Genomic DNA, 19,304 nt, shown 5'->3' with positions numbered 1-19,304 from the left:
GTTCAAGTTTAGCTGTGTAACAGCTCTTCATTCCAAATGGAACAGGTAAATAAAGTTCCTGCTCCAAACCAAAACACGACAGCAGCTGTCAATCCTTGTGTCTAACTGGGTCCATATTTGACCTGTATCAACAAGATCCAGAGCACTACAAGGAGCTGGAAAAAGACCAACTGCAAATCTGACTATTCACTTGGTACATGTGCTACTAATTCTGCTTTTCATACTCTTGCTCTTCATTAGTTCTGCCTTATAAATACAAAAAATTGAAATAAGCATTTAAAAAAAGTCTGTGAAACAGCCAACTTTTAACAAAATGTTATGCCATTGTACAGCTTTGTATCAGTAAAAAAAACTATTAAAGGGAACAGCTCTTCTCAAGGAGTTTCAATTTCCTGCCCCTCTTCTCTAAATACCATCTCAGTTTAAGTTCAGAGTACACAGTGGTAATTTGGAAGCTGAAGTTCCTCATCAAGCACATGCCAGCAAAGTATTTGAAACATACTTGAAGCAACAGGCCAGCAGGCCAGTCACACTCTGTATGTTGGATATGAGCTCAAATTGGAATTCTTGCATTATGACTTTGGACAAGCTGTACTCACACTTCAGAATAATCAGGGAAAGATATTCCAAAAGTTTCAGAATGAAGCATACAACTCTCAATCATTACATTTTTGTGTTCTTCATCCTGTGAAGCAATGCTTCACTCATTCTCCAATGGCTCATCTTTGTTTTTAGAAATAAACATCATTTTCATATAAATACAGAAATTTATTTAACACTTGAAATAAATGGAGACAAATATAAAAGAATCAGATCAGCATTTTAAGATTGTATTTTAGGACAACTGCAACACTTAGAGTTGCACACTGAAATAGCAAAGCCTGAGGAGAGAAAGCAGTAGTGTGTCCAATGCTTTGGAAGTAATTATACCTTGTATATGAAATAATTATGCAAATCAGCTAATATTCTGTAATACACTAACTGGCAACACAACCAAGAGAATTAGCACAGAACTGAGTTAAGCACCTTGATCCTTTTGCTCACAGCTGCACACAGTGGTGTAGGTAAGGCTCTTATCCTTGACCAGTTTCATGCAGGAGCCCAGTCCTGCTTGGCAAGGGCACACAAAACTCTGCTTTAGAGACATTTCAAGAACGCAGAAGCTGTTGCACATACATCACTCAGATTCCTTGAAAATACATTAAGCCAACACCTGAGCTAGCCTTACACAACATAATACAGACTATTGTCAGCTACCACAGGGTGTAAAATGGCAATAACACATTTGAAGGAGCACTAACAAAAGCACCACTTGGAGTGTGCTGATGAAACTCTATGCTTGGCCACAACTACCCTATGCCAACTCTTAATAAATCCATCAGCTTGTCATATTTGCCTGTTTGATGGATTACTGAATATTCACCAGCTGAATATTCAAACAAGAGAACACTGTACCCATGTATGTGAGATAACAGAGCATAATACTTTCAGAGATGCTTATCTCCCATACTCAATTACATGGCCCAAAGACTAGAACCCTTTTTCTTCCTTATTAACACCAGCAACTTTCTGCAAGTTTTTTAAGGGAAGGAGGAAAGCCTGAAGAGGTAACTTGCTGTTACAAGTACTGGGCAGACACAGCCATGCCTGGCTGCAGAGCCAAATGCTATGCTCAAATCCAGTCCTCCTTTGTATTGCCAAGACTTTCTTCTCTCTCTCAGCTCTCTGGTAACCAGGCAGAGGGCAAACCCTTCCAGGGCTGAAGATCATCATCATCATCTGCCTTGTAATAGTAATACAAAATGCTGTTCTTAAAGCAGCTATCAGCAGGGCACCTCTTTAGCAGCAATAGGAGAATAACTCATGCAGTGAGGGTTAACTAACTGTCCCTTACATAAAACTGAGGAAGTGTTCACTGCCCTGAAGATCTTGCTTATGCAAACCAAAATAAATCTTAAATATAGAGGAAACTAAATGATCCTGGGACTGAAGCAAAAGAGTTTACAGGAGATTCAGATAGCAATGGACAAACGTTAGACAGTCATTTACTCTTCTGCTGGATATATTTTATGATGGATCATTTACAATAATACCTGCTATTACTGAATGAGCAAACAGCATTTCATTAAAGAGCTCAGGAGTCTGGGTGGACAAATGCACGAACCACAAGAAAATCGCCTGTAAATAAGAACAATTACAGGCACATTAAAAAGAGAAAGCAGTTAGGCTGGAGGACTGAAATCCCCCAGCTAAGGGTACACGGGGTCCTGCCTATTTCTGGCCAAACATGAGCATTCCAAAGGCAGAGAGCAATCAAAAGTCAATGCAAGGTCTGTAATTGTAGGGTAAATGACTGGGGTGCACTTATCACATCAGTGTCCTGCAGTCATAGCATGAGGCAGCAGACAGCAACAGGAGACTGGAAGTCAACAAATACAGATTTTTAACTGTTACCAGCACAATGTGAAGTGGTTTACTTGACAGAATTATCTTACCAGCTTCCCTCATCTGTGACCTGGGAGTGAAGTGCAGGTTCTCATTACATGCTTTAGGTTACAACAGCAAGAAATTGCAACAACAATAGAAACCGTAATTCATGCTATTTTACCAATAATTTACCCTCCTCTTTACAGATTGTACAATTAGAAGCACTAAAGAAAACATGCTGTTTATCAACCAGAACTTCTCCCCTGCCTAGTTCTATTGGAGCTCATGACAACAGCTCCTTTAATCCTTCCTTTTCCCCAAACACTAAAAATCCTTTCTCTTTGCATAGCTGCAGCAAACGAATAAATAACAGAGGACCCAAGTGGCTACATCTAAAATACACTTTAAAGTGTTATAATGCTTCCTTATTACAATCAATTCTAAATAAGACTATTTGCTCTCCATTTAAAAAGAAATTAAACTATTATATACTGGGCAATTCATCAAGCTTGTGAAGCACATGGAAACAGCTCTGCAACACAAGGGAGTGCAAACACATTCCTGCTGGGCCACTAGAAAGGTGTGGCTAAGAGCAGTAGTAGCAAAGCTGGGCTCAGGCGGACAAAACTGAGCTGGAAGGAGCACAGACCAAAACAGGAGTATGGCAACTGTCATATCCCTATTACCAACAAGAAATTCACAGGCCCTCTCATTTAACTTTTAAGTAAGTGGGAACTACCTTACCTGAATTAAAGAACATCTGGATAATACTGTCCTAACTACATTCAGATCTGTCACCTTCACCCCTCTTTTATGACACTGTTTCTTGTCCTTTAAAGTGTGGAAAGGTTCTTAAAAGGAGCTCTCTCACATTAAGGTCATGCATGCAGAAAATCCCAAAAGCTAAGAATGGCAATGGAATGTTACAGAAAGTGGCTCTAAGGTCTCACCACACTGTTACATAGGCAGCAATCTGATTTCAATGGGTCCAAAGGTTTTCCAGCCTGCCTGCTGCATGTCCTGCATGTCTGTGACAGAAACCAGGCAGCAAAAATGTTAACATGACATATAAAGAGAGAAGTTATTGCAATGAGGAGCCCAGCTGGCCTTGCTACCTATAAACACATAAACAGTGTTCTGCTTTAAGCTGAACCCCTTGTGCAGGTTAACAACATACAGGAACCTTTCAGTAAAGTCAGAATCAGCAGTTTCTGCTTCAAGAAGAGGAAATTCAACAGAACTAAAAAGAGATGATGGGCTGACTTTTGAACTTGGCCACTAGGCACGCTGATATCTCCAAGTTCCTGACAAGCTAAAATGTGTTCTAGCAGGAATTCTTAATGTTCCTTGTTTGTTTTTTTTTTAAAGCCATAGGGTTTTCTTTGTAGAGCTCCCCTAAAAATCTCACAGGGAACACAAAGCACAACATGTTCTTGTCCAGTAAGACTTAAAAGTGAAGTTACCAAGTTGCATAACACTCTGTATTTCCACAGCCAGGACTCCTGAACGCATTCTCAGTGACCACAACAGCTTTTGCCAGCTCTGTTATCACACAGTGAGGAGAAACTTGGTTAAGGCCCTTGGTGGTTGGATTATCAAAGTACTGATACACCTATACCAATAAAAATATGACTTTCCTGGTGCAAGCTGCCCTGCACAGTAGCAGGCAGGCTGCAGATCCTCGGTCTCCTGCAGCTCACAAGCAGTAAATGCAACACTTGGCCTCAAGTTTCATCACAAGTGCAGGATTGTTTCAAGCAGGCATGGGGTAACCTGAACTCTGCCACGGGTGCCACAATAGCTGGCATTGCTCTCTCCAGAGCATCCAGAGACAAAGCTGCAGATCCCCTGAGGCTGCAGAGCAGGGGAGGGAGGCAGACCAGACTCCTTCCCACCTGCCAAATGTTCCTGCAGCTCACACTCCCACCAGCAGCTCCAGTGTGTGACATGTGTCTCTGTGTCTGTCACAGCAACTGGCCACCTCCTGCTGCAATGCTGAGGAACACAGGCACACTGCAGCCCTCAGCTGAGCCTGTGACAAAAGAGAATGGAACAAGAAATCTCTGCCACTGCCTCAGGAGTGACTCAGAACTGCCACCTGACTCACCAACTTTGCACCAAGCACCACCCTGGCCCCGAGCCATCAGAAACCTCTGCCATTTAAACAGTGCTCACTGTCCTGGAGCCAACGAGCTGAGCACAGAGGGCTGCATTTATTTTCCAACTGTTTCGTTTACTTTTCAAACTCAGTTTTGAATTACTGGGGAAAAAGAGCCCATACAAGTGAACACAAAAGTGAAAAGCTGCCTTCTTAAGTTAATTTAGTCACATAATAATAAGAAATAGAATTTACTCCAGAAGAAATAAGAGTACATACACCTGCACCTTCTAAACTATAAACTAGCCAAAAATTCAATATAATTTCACATACTTTAAGAACTCTTGAACAACTGCAGTACCCATTAAGAGATTGGAGGGTGGAAGAATTTTGACAGTTATTTTGAAATTGCAAGAATAAACCTCATGACAAGCAGATTTTACTAGGCACATAGAGGTTTTATTATAATTGATTTAAACTGCAACCTCACTTACAATGCTCAGCCAGAAACAAGGTATTACTGTTCAAACCTAATCAAGGTACTTAATATTTAAAGGAGGGAGCTGCACTGGCATTGAAAAGCAGTGAAGTTAACAAAGGGCAGAACAAGACACACAACAAAAGGATTCCACCACATCCTAGAGCAGTAAATCCAATACTCTACCAGAGCCTTCCTCCTAAACTTCAAATACAACAGGACCACCACTCACTATTTAAATAACTGTCTCATGCACAACAGGATGCAGGTCCATACTTTGCAGTTACTAGAAAATGCTACCATAAAAATAAGAGGTGATTGTGAAGGGAATTACAAAGCAGAATTTACCTGATGAACTTCACTGCCCAATTCCAACTACACCAAAGAATATACAGAGACCAAATACTTCAAAAATACTAAACATAAATTTGAATTTCTCATATGCATTTTGCAGTTGCTAACTTATTTTTAGGTTCTAAGACTGATGAATTTTAGCAGGTTACCATTTTTACCTGGGTTTTAGCATTTAAAGCATTTAGCATTTAAAGCAGATAAAGTGTTTATCATCACTTACAGAACCTTCACACACCAAAGTATCTGAGAATTGTGTAAGAAAAGTCCTTCATGTTGAAATAGCTGACCTAACCAAGCTCTCAGTCACTGAAGCACAAATAAGGATAACAAAATAAACCTCAGATGAGTAAATTGAAACTCTAAGATAAGTATCAGCTGAATATGAAACCAAGATGCAGAGCTCTAAACCACTATCAAAGCTATCAAGGAAAATTTCAAGCTATTTGCACATTTTCAAAATCCCCATATAACCATATTCCCTTTTTTAGGAAAGAAGGGCAGTTTCTCACTGAAGTTCAGTTTGCTGCTGCCACAGCATCAGCTGTTATTTATGAGGCAGATTATATCATTTAGCTTCCTCTGCAGAGAATTTTGTAAGTCATGGCCTTAAGACAGAAGACATTATGACAAATCTGCACCACACACAATGGGACTATTGATCCTGATGTCTCTAAATACTATTTACTCTGCAGGCTCCACCTTCCCCCTGCCCCTCCTCCCCCTTTTTTTTTAATAAACAATCTGCTTTATTTGGATGTTATTCCCATAAAACTGAGGTTTATTTAAAAAACCCACATTTTTTATTATTGGAAATGTTACACCTGTTCTGGAAACAGAATGTCTTTTCCAATTCAGATTTTGATGTAGTGTTGGACTTACTTATATCCTTAGAAGTAAACATTTTAAAACCAGTGACAATATTATAATGCTACAGTGATCATTAATCCTACAGACAAAAAAAGTACACAAGTAAAACTTAGAAAAAACTTTATTTCCCTGCAAGGTCCTGGAACTCAAGTCAGGGTCCAGGAAACCAAGTCAGCTCCTAAATACCTCATCTGTCACATTATTAAAACTACTTTACCCAGGGCTAATTTTGTATGCAAGAAGCTGTAAAAAGTAAATAACTTCCTCAGGACAAGACTTAATCATAGTGGTTTTTGAATGTCATCCAAATCTTGGCCTAGAAAAGTCTCAGTCTAGTACAAAGCACCTTGAGCAGAACAGTTGATTATCATGAATAAGCTGACACTTCTCTTCAGTTTGCCTTTATCTTTAAGCCTATACATCACACAGGCCCTTTGAAAAGCTGTTTGGAGAAACAAACATTTCTAAAGTTTACAACAGAACCTCAGTGTTGAAAGACTTTTGACTTATAAGGGCAGGTACAGCTGTTTGTCACTAATATCATCTGGTATATACCGATCTACAGACCTTCAGCCAGTTATTCCTCTTGGCATTCCACAATTCACAGAACACAGAATGGTTTGGATTGGAAAGTAACTTCAGGGAGCATCTAGGCCAACCCCCTGCCATGAGCTACTACTGGGGTTGAGCCACAGAACTACTGGGGTTGGAAGGGAGCTCTGGAGACCATCCAGTCCCACCCCCTGCTAAAGCAGGTACACCTGGAGCAGGTTGCACAGGATCACATCCAGCCAGGTTTGGAAGATCTCCAGAGAAGGAGACTCCACAACCTCTCTGGACAGGCTGTTCTAGTGCTCTGTCACCCTGAAAGTAAAGAAGCTTTTCCTTATATTTACACAGAACTTCTGTGTTTCAGTTTGTGCCCACTGCCCCATCACTGAGCACCACTGGAAAGAGTGATGGAGAAGTGCTCCAAGCTTTCCTCTACAGACTTATTGTTTGAGGAGGCAAAACAATCTTTGCTAAGTTCTCCACCACACCAAATTTTTCTCATGCCAAAAATGAAGGAGTGGCTGACACAGGCAGCAATAACATCATGCTCTCCATCTGCAACAATGATCACCTAACCAAGTCCATAGACAAGTATTCAGCGGGAGGAGGCTCCATTCAAGGAAACAAACTTGTAAATATCTGAACTATTTAAACTTGTAAGGGGTGTGAACGGGTATCTCAGCCCAATACCACTCTGAACAGCCCGGGGTTGGGACTCAATGGCAATGGCAGCCCAACCTGTCCTTAGGAAGGAGGGAAACACTTTAAAGAGCATGTGGTGACTTGGGAAGCTCTCTGAAACCTGCAGGTGATTCCTTACCTCCCTCCTGCTTTGAGAGAATTCCCTGTTCCCCCTCAGGGGCCTAAGGGCCACGCTGGGAGCCAATCCAGCAGAGCCAGACTCCAAGGGCTCGCACACCGAACCGGGCACACACAGACGGAACCCTGGCACAGGAGGGGGCACACGAAGCTGAAGCGCTGATCGCCAAGAGCTGGAAGGGCCCAGATGCGCCCGAAAGGGGCGGGAAAGTAGCCAGCCATAATGGAAAGGCCACAGACTACCTGAACAGCAACCCCTGGCTGCCTGTAACCCCAGAGGGACCACAAGGCCACGCCGGGAGGACGCTCAGGGGCGACCCCGGGCAGTCACCGGGGGATAGGGACGGGAGCAGGGAGAGACAGCGGGGCCGGGGTCAGCCGGGCACAGAGGGGGTGTGAGGCCGCCACCTCAGCAGGGGAGGGGCCGCGGCCATGTTGGGGGGGGCGGGGGGAACGCGGGCCCGGCTGAGGGGCCACGGCCGAGCCGCCCCCGGCCCCCCGCGCGCGCCCCACTTTACTTACGCCTTGTCCACCAGCTCCCGCACTTTCCACATGTTCAACATGGAGCCGACCTCCCGGAGACCCGCCCGGTCTCGCTCCCTCCGCCGCCGGCGCCAGGAGGCCCCGCTCGCCGCGCTCCGGCCGCCGCCGCCTCCGCCAAGCAGGGGACGCGGCGCCGCTCCCGGAAATGAAGGATCGGGCAGCCCCGCGGGGTGCTGGGAAATGAAGTCTTGGGGAGGGAGGGGCCGGGAGCGGAGCTTGCTGGGCGCCGCGAGGGCTGCCGGGAGTTGTAGTTCGCGGCTGTGCGCGCGGTGCCTGCCGGGAGCGGCGTGAGGGGCGTGAGGGGGGCCGGGCCCGGGTGAAACTGACCGGGCTGAAACTGACGGGGCTGGGATGAAAGTGACCGGGATGGGACGAAAGTGACCGGGTTGAAAGTGACCGGGATGGGACGAGGCTCCTCCGGCCGCGCCCTGAGGGCTGAACCGCCGCTCTCACATGGCCGGGACCCCGAGCGGTTGTGCCCCTCTGTGGGGCACGGACAGCCCGGCTCAAACCCGGGCTCAAAGCTCCCTCACACCCTGCAGCCTGTAGCCTGCATCCGCAGCCCGGCGAGGCACAGGATGGAAAAAGGCTGTGAAATTGTTGGTTAAAAGTCAAAACACTGGCGTAAAACCCATTTTGGACCAGAATGTGGTTTTATGCTCGGCTTTCAGCGCGAAGAGCTCGTTTCAGAGCAGCATTCTGCCCTTATGGCCATCCATCTGCTGATCGTGGTGTGCGGCCTGGGGTGAATTGCTGCTGGAATTTCCAGATCCCCCAGACCCAGATTTTGGAAAGAAACTGCTGGAAAAGCACAGGGGACAGTGCAGCATGTGGGCTGCCCACCGAGGCACTGCACAGGCAGGAGCCTTGTCTGCACTTCTGGAGAAAGACCAGCTGATAAAACCCAGGGAACAATCACCCACATAAAAACTAGGAGAATATTGCCTGTTTTAACACAGTTGCCAACAGGCAAGATCATCTTCAAATATTGTCCATTACAATGAAAACAGCAAAGTCATCAAAGTGAGTTTGCAATCGGGATTGTCAGTTTCATTACATACATTTATTTTCTTACACATTGTATTTAATACGGTTTTTTAATGACCCAGTTCCATTCTTGATGTATGTTTTTTGTTTGTGTGTTTGTGTCATATATTTTGCCAAAAGACAATATACATCTGCAAACTTTCATCCAAATACAAATGCAAAATACTTTCTTTTAGTTATTGTGTCAGAGCTGGCAAAAACAAGGCATGAGAAAGACCAGTTGCAATGGCACTTGCTGCTCTAATAAGTCAGTTCTTTTAAAAGTTAGTTTTTCTAAAAACTTGTCGGGAAAGCTAAACAGCTCAACTCCTGCCCATTTTCTGACACCCCACTGTATCTTTTCACACAGACACTTTCATGGCTTCTGTCTCCTGAACATGTCCATGAAATCTATTTGAATATAAGAACTTCCTGAACAGATCATCAAATCCACCATACTCATCCTATCAGCAGTATTAGAGGTTCATTAAGGTGAAGGATGTGGATGGATCAGTCCTCAGGTACATCTTTCAAATGTTCATTTTTCTGTGGCTTAGGGACTCAGTTCTGAAGTAAAGTTTTCATGGTAAAACTTTAGGAGCACTGGATGGACTTTTATTTTATGGATTTTATTTGTATTTATATATGTTATTTTATAACATATTTATATATGTTTTTTGAGCCTTTTTAGATGAATCTACACTACACCTTGTGGCAATGAATTCAGTGTTCTAACTGTCACATGACAAAATGGTTCTTTTTTGTGTTTTAAATTGTCTGCTTCATGGCATTACCAGTTCAAGTAGCTTGAGAATTAGTAAATAACAATTCCCTAGCACTCTTTTCCTTATTAGTTGCAAATTTAGAAATCTGTTAATTTCTTACTGCACTGTTTATTACTGCCTAAGACTTGCAATGTACTTAATTTCTGCAGAAGGCTCTGACCAGCCTAGAGATGTTTTATTGTGGGGGGATGGAATATAAAGGTAGTGCAGAAGTTGGTCTCACACCTGAGGAGGTGCAGCTGCACTAATCACCAAAGATTAGGAACAGGCCTGCCCTTAACAGGCCACAGCTGTGTCCAATAAGGATGGGTGCTACAAAAGAGTGGGTTAGGTGATTGAGGGGAGAGATGGGGTTTGTTGGTTGTGCTGTGAAGGAGGCAGGGCTGTGAGGAGCTGCCCATGAGGGATCACTGAGAAGGTATGGGAGCTTTGCAATAAGATGATAACAGTTTATGGCTTCTTTTTTCTCTCAGCTCCCTTCATAAGAGTTCTTAACAGTGTTTTCATTTTTGAATGCTACTGAACCCTGAGGTGATATTTTAACCTGCAGCACAATACCTGTGGTGGCTGTGGCTGGTGTGGAACTGAGCTCAGCACCACTTTTGCTGCCCCACAAATGAGAGTTGTGTGGCCATTGAGGACTGGGAGGAGGGAGTTGCATGGTTTCCTACTGTAACACCTAGAAAAGCAAGCTGGGTGAACACTCTTGTTGTTCAATATTGGCCTTTTGGTTTTTTCTGTAAGTACACTGATATTTGTCTTCAGGAGCCAATGATGTTTATAACCTCTGTTTAATGAAGAAACAGCAGAAAGTACAATAATTGGAGCTTGTAGAATTGCACCTTTCCTGATTGGCTGGAAATGTTGTTATTTTTAAGTGTGGCTTCAGTCCATATTGGATCAAGATCAGGTTTCTAAATGCGGTTCTGATAAACTGCAAATTCCCCAGATTCTGCTGTGGTGCAATGAAATTGATGTTCTTGTTAGAGCTGGTTTCCTTGAGCAGCTGCAGAGTTCTGAGTGCTGGGGCAGAGCTGCCAACTCATGGGGGGCTGCCAGAGGCAGATTCCAGGGTCCAGACTCAGCCACACCTCAAAGTGCACATAACCCCAAAATCAAACGTACTCACTCACTACTTTCCCATCAGGGGTAACATTTGAATTGAAACATTAAGGGTTGTTAAGGGTCAAAAGCCATCAGGATTTGGCTGATTTGTTTGTTTTATAGAAATAGTTGTTTCCACGTAAAAGAAAAAATTTACAGCCCGCTGTAATCTCACACTTCAGAAAAAAAAGAGAACGGTGACGAGTATTTTAGGTGCAGGCATTGGAGAATAACAATATGCAGAAGAAAGAAAGGCTGAATCAAGGATTTCAAAGATGAAGGTGAGCTTCTTCTGAGCATTGCTTGCTATGTCTGGATGCAGTAATGGGGCAAGAAGAGATGACTGGCATTTATTGTCAATTTTAAGGTATAGTAAAAAGCAGATCTTTATGTGACATTGAATGCAACATGAGTGACAGTAATTTTGCCATCCCCATTCTGTCAGCTGGTGATAAAGTGCATGAGCATATGTATAATTTCTGAATGATGTGAAGACACTTTCTGGTTCATAAGTAATTCCTTTAAAAAAAAAATCTGATTGGTGAAGGGAGAGGGTAATGCAGTTTCAAAGCAATGCAATATTCAGCATAACAGGTAGTACTTGTAACATATATCATGTAGAGGAACTGTACTTTATTATAATTTGAGCCATCAATTACAGGAGAAGCAGTTAGAGAAATTGAACTAATTTGAGCACTGCAATAGAGTTTGCACCTGGCTATTCCAGAAGTTAATATGGGCCATTTGGTGCACAAAAAGTCTTGCACATTCCAAGTGCCTGGAGAGCAATATTGTTGTTAATATCAACCATATTAATGCACAGTAGAGACATGTCCAAGTCAGTGATTAATTTACAATTAAAATTCAAGGGGGGGAAAGGGGAATGTCAAGGAAAATCACTTTGTGGCAGCATAGGGAGGCTGTGGCACAGACTGAGAAACTTTTCATTTAAAGCAGTATTTCCATGATTTCATAAAGCTCTACTTTTTACCCACTTACACAGCTGAAATCTGAATTCCATAAAGTTTGTCTGTTCTAAGAATTAGTCAATAGGGCAGAAGCTATGCTGGGATAATGTTTCCCGTTTGTAGGCTGGTTACCATCCAGCCTTTTCTAAAAAATTGCAGCTTCTTTGAGTCCAAATGTGTCTTTCTGTAACACATCCCAGCCACACAAACATCATATTCCAACCAGTGAGTCCCTAGATGGGCTGTTTCAGAACCTGCATTCCTGCTCTGCCACAGAATGATTTTGCCTCTGCTGAAATCCTCCAGTCCCTGCAATGGGTGTGGAGCTGCTTGTGAAGCTTCCACTACCTGAGCCCACACCACACTCATTTAAGGAGAAAATCTTGAGGGGTGGGCAGTAACAGGGAATATTGGCAGGGAATGGTGGAAAATGTGGGGAGGAGTGAAAAAAATGCTGAGTGGTGTTCCAGTGTTATCCCTCCTCACACTGCCCTGCTGAGAAGATCCACCCACTTACAAACAGCCTTTGCCTGGCCTGGACCTGTCTCACTGTAAAGGAATGTAGGTAGCAAACTTCAAAGTGTTTTAAGAAGTGAAGATGATTCTATTTTAAGCTTTAGAACCAAGACTACAACTGCCTGTGTTGTGCTTGTGGAAAACTGGGAGTGCCAGGCACAGGTGATGATTTATCTCAGGAACTGGGAGGACAACCCTGCCCTTCAGACAGCTTCTTCTGCCAGCAGAGCATGCAGGGAGCCTGAGCTGAATGTTAACTGAATCAGGCTGCATCCTACCCAGTGCTGCTGTTTTTTCTAGCCTGAAGAAATGAAGGTTGATTCCATAGTGTGGATTTTCACTCTGTCTCCTCACAGTCTTTTGAAATGCTTGAACCAGTTCATTTAGATGAGGCAGAGGTGGTTTGCTCTCTAAGTGAGTTACAAATTTATGCAGAATTCTTACAAGTTGTCTCAAAATAAATGACTGAGCAGGAGAGACTTTATTGTTACTGCTCCTGAAAAGATGTGCTCAGTCTCTAATGAAAAGCATTTAAGGTCAGAGTTCTCAGGGTTCTCCATTGTCCAGTAAGCAGTAAATTCTGCCTTTTCCTGTGCCTGGGGCATTCACAACGTTGCTTTTTTTGTTGTGGATTCCCTGATGTCTGGAAAGGGAGGAATTCCCACTGCCAAAATATTACCATTTAATTATCAAACCAATCAACTGTGAGACAAGTGTCCCCAGGGAAGCAATCTTCATTAGTTCCAATTTTTACAGAGCTACTTGGGGTTTTTTTGGTTTCTCATTTTCTCCCACATTAGTAACTGGCTGTGTATGCATGTCTCCAAATTAGGATGGAAACGTGGGGTTTGGGGATTGCCAGTTAATGGATAATCTTAGATGTTCTGAGCTTTCCTTCAGGCTGATGATGTGATCTGATCTGACACTACTTGGGGAGGCTTTGGAGATACAGGCTTTAAAATGTTACCACTGTTAGAAGTTTAAAATACAGGGAAGCCCTGTGTGAATTATGTCCTGATGTCACCACAACTGTCTCTGTCACACCCTTAGGCACCTCCTTTAAGTGGATATGGTACTTTCCATGGTAAATTTAGGAGTTTGTATTTGAGAACTGATCCTCAGTAGAATTCTCTCCTATGAACCACACACGATCTTTATTCTTCTCCCAGAAATTCATGTCCAGGTTCCTCAGTCTTTTGTTCCAGCTTTGGTTCATTCTAAGACTCTGTAGCCTGGATTGTTGCTGATTGCTGTTGTGCAGCTGTTCTAGTAAGTTCTTTTCTCTACTGACAACCATTCACCTCTCTGGCATTAAAACTATACAGGAGGAGGAGAATAGGACAGGTCACTGTCTGCTTTTTGTAACAGTCAGCTGCTGACACATTTGTCTTGGTTAGCAGGCTGGGTTTCATGTTCCAAAATGCCTGTGACAGTGGCCAGAGTTAGAGAACTGGTAGCAGAACAGGGCTGAACCAGAAGCACATGCCAGACTAGTGAGGTCAGAATTCTTGGGGATGGTTGCAGCCTGTAAGTGTTCCCATTTATTACATTGTCAGTTTGATTGTAGTCCAAGTCACTCAGCTTTGTGCCAGATCCCCGAGCCAGAAGGGTCTTGTTTGCCTGATTTCCTGAGGATACAAATCTTCTGAGATCTCCCTGTCTCTGCATTTGTGTCTTTCAGTCCCCTTGCAGTTTCTCTTGTGCCAATTTCAATCGGATGAGATACAGGGGTGGCTGGCTTAAGGATCTGAGGTTGTGTTCTGTGAAAATGCACAGCTGTGTGGAGAGAGATAGCACAGGAAAGCTCTGTAAGGATGTAGTAGGAGTGGAAAGGCTGTAGTAGGAGTTCAGCTGGATACTGAGGATCCCCTTGGAGAGCATTCTTACCCATGTTCCTCAGGGATTGTCTTACACACAGGAGACTCCAACCACAAGACACAAAAAGGAAGACAGGTCTCCTTTACTGCTCTCTGAAGACCTCATTTCACTTTGCCTAACTAATTAACTGGTGCCATAAATGTCTTCCATAACCCATCAGATAAAGCCCTACTATGGCTTCCTGTCAGCTGTGAACATGAGAGAACAGAGTTGTAGTCTTCCTTCTTGGTGCATCTAATAACCCCAAAACAGCCAAAAGAAATGGCAATTCAAAGTCATCTTCCAGCTGTGGTCAGGGGCAGCTGCTCTTTGGTAAGGCAGAGAAACATGGTCAAAGAAATCCCTGCAGCTTTTTCCCTTAAAGGTCATGGTATGTATTTTCATGGATGCAAGCTAACAAAAAACCCAGGGAGAACTGAAAGCAGTGCTTGAAGAGACAAAAATTAGTCTCATTTTCATTTTGGCTGGAAATGAAAACTGGCATGGTAACACTACACAGGATGGTCTTCAAAATCCCCTTTTCAGAATATTTAGCTGGACTTGGATCAAAACACAGTAGATGGAGACATTTTCACAGACTGGCAGACTGGGACTCTCCAAGCTGGAATTATCTGGCCAGTTTTAGTCAGAGGAACTGGCTTTCAATCTCAAAGTAGGAGACAATGCCTTAAAGTGCTCCTTTTATTTTTTTCACCCACCACAGTTTTTAATTAGGTTGTGTTTCAAAGAAAAGAATGGAAAAAAGTGCTGCTGATTTTTCTACCTTCAAATAATAATCAAGAAAGTGCTGTTTAATGAGTTTATTTTCTCTGTATTAGTTTACTTAGTAATTTATATGCATCAACAGGAAAACAGTGCAAATGCAAGTCTTGTCATGAAGAGTTCCCACCTGAGTAACTTCTGTTAGGGGGAAGAAATGGTGTTTTAGAAGTTTTGATTTCCATGTTTCCCTCATTCCTTCTTCCCTATTTTCATTGCTTGCATGGAATGTGGTTGTTTTGGTTCATATTTTTTTACAAAAATAAGGCTTTAAAAGCTGCTGTTGGCTATTAGTGTTTTACAAAAGCAAAGTGCAAATACCATCACCAGCATCAAAGCTACTGACGTTTTAATGAAATAGAAGAAAGTTGAAAGAGCAAACTCAGTTTCAAAGGTGAAATTGATAAGGTTTATTGTTAAGTTGGGAAGAATGTCAGATGGAAGAATATGTCATAAATAAATAGCGTGTAGTTCTTGTCTTAAAGAACCAGATCTGTTCCACTGGCATTCAAGTGGACATTTTTTGCAGAACTGAGTAACCTTATCCATAGTTATTTACTACAGCTTCTTTCTTATGATTATTTGGCCACCATCAGGTGAAAGACAGTGAATTGAACATATGAATCACCTCCAGTTCCAAAGTTCTTCTGTGAGGTTCTTGGCAATTCATTCAGCTTCATTCAGTATGGAATTTACTGTGTCTGGACCTTCAACTCTTAGATCCCATCAAAGCAAGAGAGAACCACCGTCTACTCTTTCTCTGATGTTGAGGATCACTTTGGGAACAAAGTGATGCTCATTTCCAGCTGCCTATCTCCTCCTCCTGGAATAATTGCCAGACAGATCTAAAATTGTGCCTTGCATGCAGTGCCAGCCAGTTAAACATGTTGCACAAGACCAGAATGCAGTGGCTGGGTTAATTTTTTTCTTCTTTCCTGATTTCCAATATTTTCAATTCTTCTGGTTCCTATTGGTGTGACCTTTATTTACTGTCTCCCACTGTGTCATGAACTAAATGTTTACCTTTGGATGGAGGCTGAGGGCTGAGTTGAGAGAGGAGATGTTGGCAGCCCTTAAGCTTTGAGGTGCTTGTTCATTAGAGTTCATCAGTTTGGGGACTCCATGCTGTTTTGGAAGAGAGGAACAGGGGAAAAAAGAGACCATAAATGCTGCTGAACTGAATAAAAGGTTCTGTTATTGGGAAAAGAAAAAAAAAACCCAACCAACCTACCACAGAAACAAAGAGGTAAGAGCTCTAGAGAGGCAGGAGTTGTCAAAAAGCCTTCGCCATCAAACAGACTTCAGAGAACCACAGCAGACGGATTTTCAGTAGCAGTCAAATGTAAGAATGTAGGAAGTTGACATGCTGTCCCTTGGAGAGCCGAGGTATTGACAAAAGACATGCAAACTTGAAAAATGTACATTTGTGGAAAAATCCATCCTGACAAGTGACTGCACTTAAGTCGCCAAATGGACTTCACCCCTGGGATGAAACTCAATTATTGTTGCACATCCAATGAATCCATCCATGGAGAAAGCACATGGCCAATAAAAGGGAACCGTTCAGTAATCAGATCTTTCAAAAACTATTTAGCTCTTTGCCACTGAGTCCCTGCTCTAAGTGACGTGTGCTTCCCTGCAAACCTGCTTGGCTCCTCCACTGGCTGGTGAGGAGTGCTGAGCCACTGGGAGCTCTTCTGCAGCACAAACACATCCTGCACAAGCCACTCAGAATCATTTCTCTAACTCTTCTGAGTTGTCTGACATCAAAGCTTTTCAAATTGCAGCTTGTATTTAGTGCACGTGAAGGATGCTTTTGGTTTGGGGATATTTTTACAATCCTGTGAGGAGAAGCTATTTATTGCCTAAAGGATTGTGTTAAATGGTTTAACCCAGTCAAGGCTCCATTAAGTAAGGAGCTTGCAAGCTGCAGTCATTAAGACAGTCTTCCATTTTGAGTGAGGAAGTGTCTTGTGTGCATCTGCTGCTCAGAGTTCATCTTTCCATACCAATATTAATAGGTATCGTCTCTCTTCTTTTGAGATTACATTATACTTTGCACAATCTGTGTACTTTTTATTTTCCATCTTGATTTCAGCAGTCCACAGTTACTATCATGAGTAAATCCCTCTTAGCAAGAAGTCTATTTTGGGTAATTTTTATTTTCTGATTCACAAATGAAAGCCAGCCCCACTATTGGCCTCGAAGCCATTTGTTTTAGGATGCACCTGCACACATATTGTTTCATAACACAAACATCTTTGTGAAACTGAAACACTGCAACTGTTGTTTGGGGAAAACAGGCAACAGTGGCTGACAACAGATGCTTTTAAGAACATGTGTATTATGTCCAAGTGTTTCATAAGTTTACTGAGTTGCCATGGCCAGATTTGAAACCTTTGCCTCTTTTACCAGCCATCTAGTTCACTGCTGTGTCTGTCTGTTCTCATAGATCTGTCATGGTGATTTTTAGAAGATGTTGTTCTGTAGAATAAATGGAATATCCAGTTTTTTATGACAATTCAGAATGCAGTTTCCCTCAGATTTGTGAAATTCCAGTACCAATGCTGTGTGCCCACATGTATGTGACATGAACACAGACATCTGCCCTTCCACCCATCAATAAGAGGAAAAATGTCCTGGTGACAAGGCTACGCAGTTTTTTGTCTTCAATTATTTTTTACTCCCATTGTTTCAACCATTTCATAATCTGTCTGCTTTTCTCTTTGCAAGCTGGCAGTTTGGTCTTGGAACATTCTCTGGGCTGCCAAGCAACAAGCTTCTCCTTATTCAGATTTTCAGGGGAAAATGTAGCACATCTGTTTACACTGTCACCCTGACATAAGTTTGAGCCCACTCTCCAGTTATCAGGCATTATTATGTCAAGCACCAGTGTTGAAGGAGCATCAGCCATCAAGTCTTGCATCATCCCAGCCTCAGAGAAAATTGTTTAGCACAATTTTATTCATATGCTGTGAGTGGATATGAACATGGTACTGGATTTAATTCTTGTTTCAGCCAAAGACTGTTTAACATTTCTAGCAATGACATTAGCAGTTTTATCTCAGCCAGCAAAAAATCTACATTCTTTGAAGAGTCTCCTTGGGGAACTGAAAAAAACAACCTGCCTTCAAACCCAGTAACACATTTTCATAAAAACACCCCATGTTTGCTTCATATTTATGACATCTTCATCACACTCACAAAGTCTATCCAGCAGTGTTTTCTCTATCTAACATTCTTTTCAGCATTTGTCTTTGCTGATACAGTGACTCAGCACAACATGAGCATGGTATGCAAGTCTACCATTAGGCAAATATTTCTCATTGTTTGCAGAATCCCTAGAATTCAGCAGAGGAATAGACTGGTATTTGAGCCAAGAAACATCTGAATGTCATGTAAAGTTCAGTTAATTATTTTCTAAATAGTCACCAGCACTGCTCTAGCTTAGAGTAGAGTTCAGTTGGTATTGTTGTGATCACACTGCAGCCTTTCAGGGGGGGGAATGCTTGCTTTCATTTTGGTCTGCCTGGTTCCACATTGTGACAGACCCATTTCACTAAAGGATGCATTCACAAGAACTTAGGAAAACCATGGCTGTGGTCTTTTAAAAATTGAGCCATTGTGCTCCAGGGCATCAGCTTAGTCTGATTAGCACTCTGCACATATTCCATGTGCCCCTCAGCCAGGAGCACACAACCCAGATGTGGCCTCAACAAAATTCAAGTGAATGTGAATTCAAGTCGTTGTAATCTGTATCTGTATTTATGGCACCATAAAGTTAAGAGGAAGCATTTTTGAGTGTTTAGATTCAGCTCTGCAGGGCTTGAGATTTCTGACTCTGCTCTGGGCTCTCTGACCTGTTCTGGCAGTGCTGAAGGGATTGGGAGCTGATGATGAAAGGGTTGCTCTAGCAGCAATGACTCAACACCAGTGAGCAACCTCTGAACACATCTCAGCAGGAGTCCTCTGATGTCACAGGTTCCAAAGGTAGCAAAAAATCACCTGATTTGCAGTTCATACTCCAAATCTTGTCTTCTACAAAATAAGTGAGGAGATCTGACTTTGTTCTATTTCAAAACCCTGGAAAACAACATGAGGAGCATGGGAACACAACCTTGTTCAGGTTT

The 19,304-nt window shown here is 42.7% G+C and overlaps 1 protein-coding gene across 1 annotated transcript in view; it reads right to left on the bottom strand.

Annotated features, from left to right (window-relative positions):
- The window catches only part of CLINT1 (clathrin interactor 1), a 46,174-nt gene extending 37,928 nt beyond the window's left edge, over window positions 1–8,246 (bottom strand). Inside the window, exon 1 of the mRNA XM_054287809.1 lies at window positions 8,118–8,246. Coding sequence (XP_054143784.1) covers window positions 8,118–8,158 — 41 coding nt within the window. The 5' untranslated portion in view covers window positions 8,159–8,246. The remainder of the gene's footprint in view (window positions 1–8,117) is intronic.
- Between the last annotated feature and the right edge of the window lie 11,058 nt (window positions 8,247–19,304).

Source organism: Melozone crissalis, unplaced genomic scaffold (genome assembly GCF_028551555.1).
Source record: "Melozone crissalis strain CALT ecotype California unplaced genomic scaffold, PUWL_Pcris_2 ptg000061l_1, whole genome shotgun sequence".
In the NCBI taxonomy this organism is placed as follows: Eukaryota; Metazoa; Chordata; class Aves; order Passeriformes; family Passerellidae; genus Melozone; species Melozone crissalis.
This window is presented reverse-complemented; position numbering and strand designations above follow the sequence as displayed.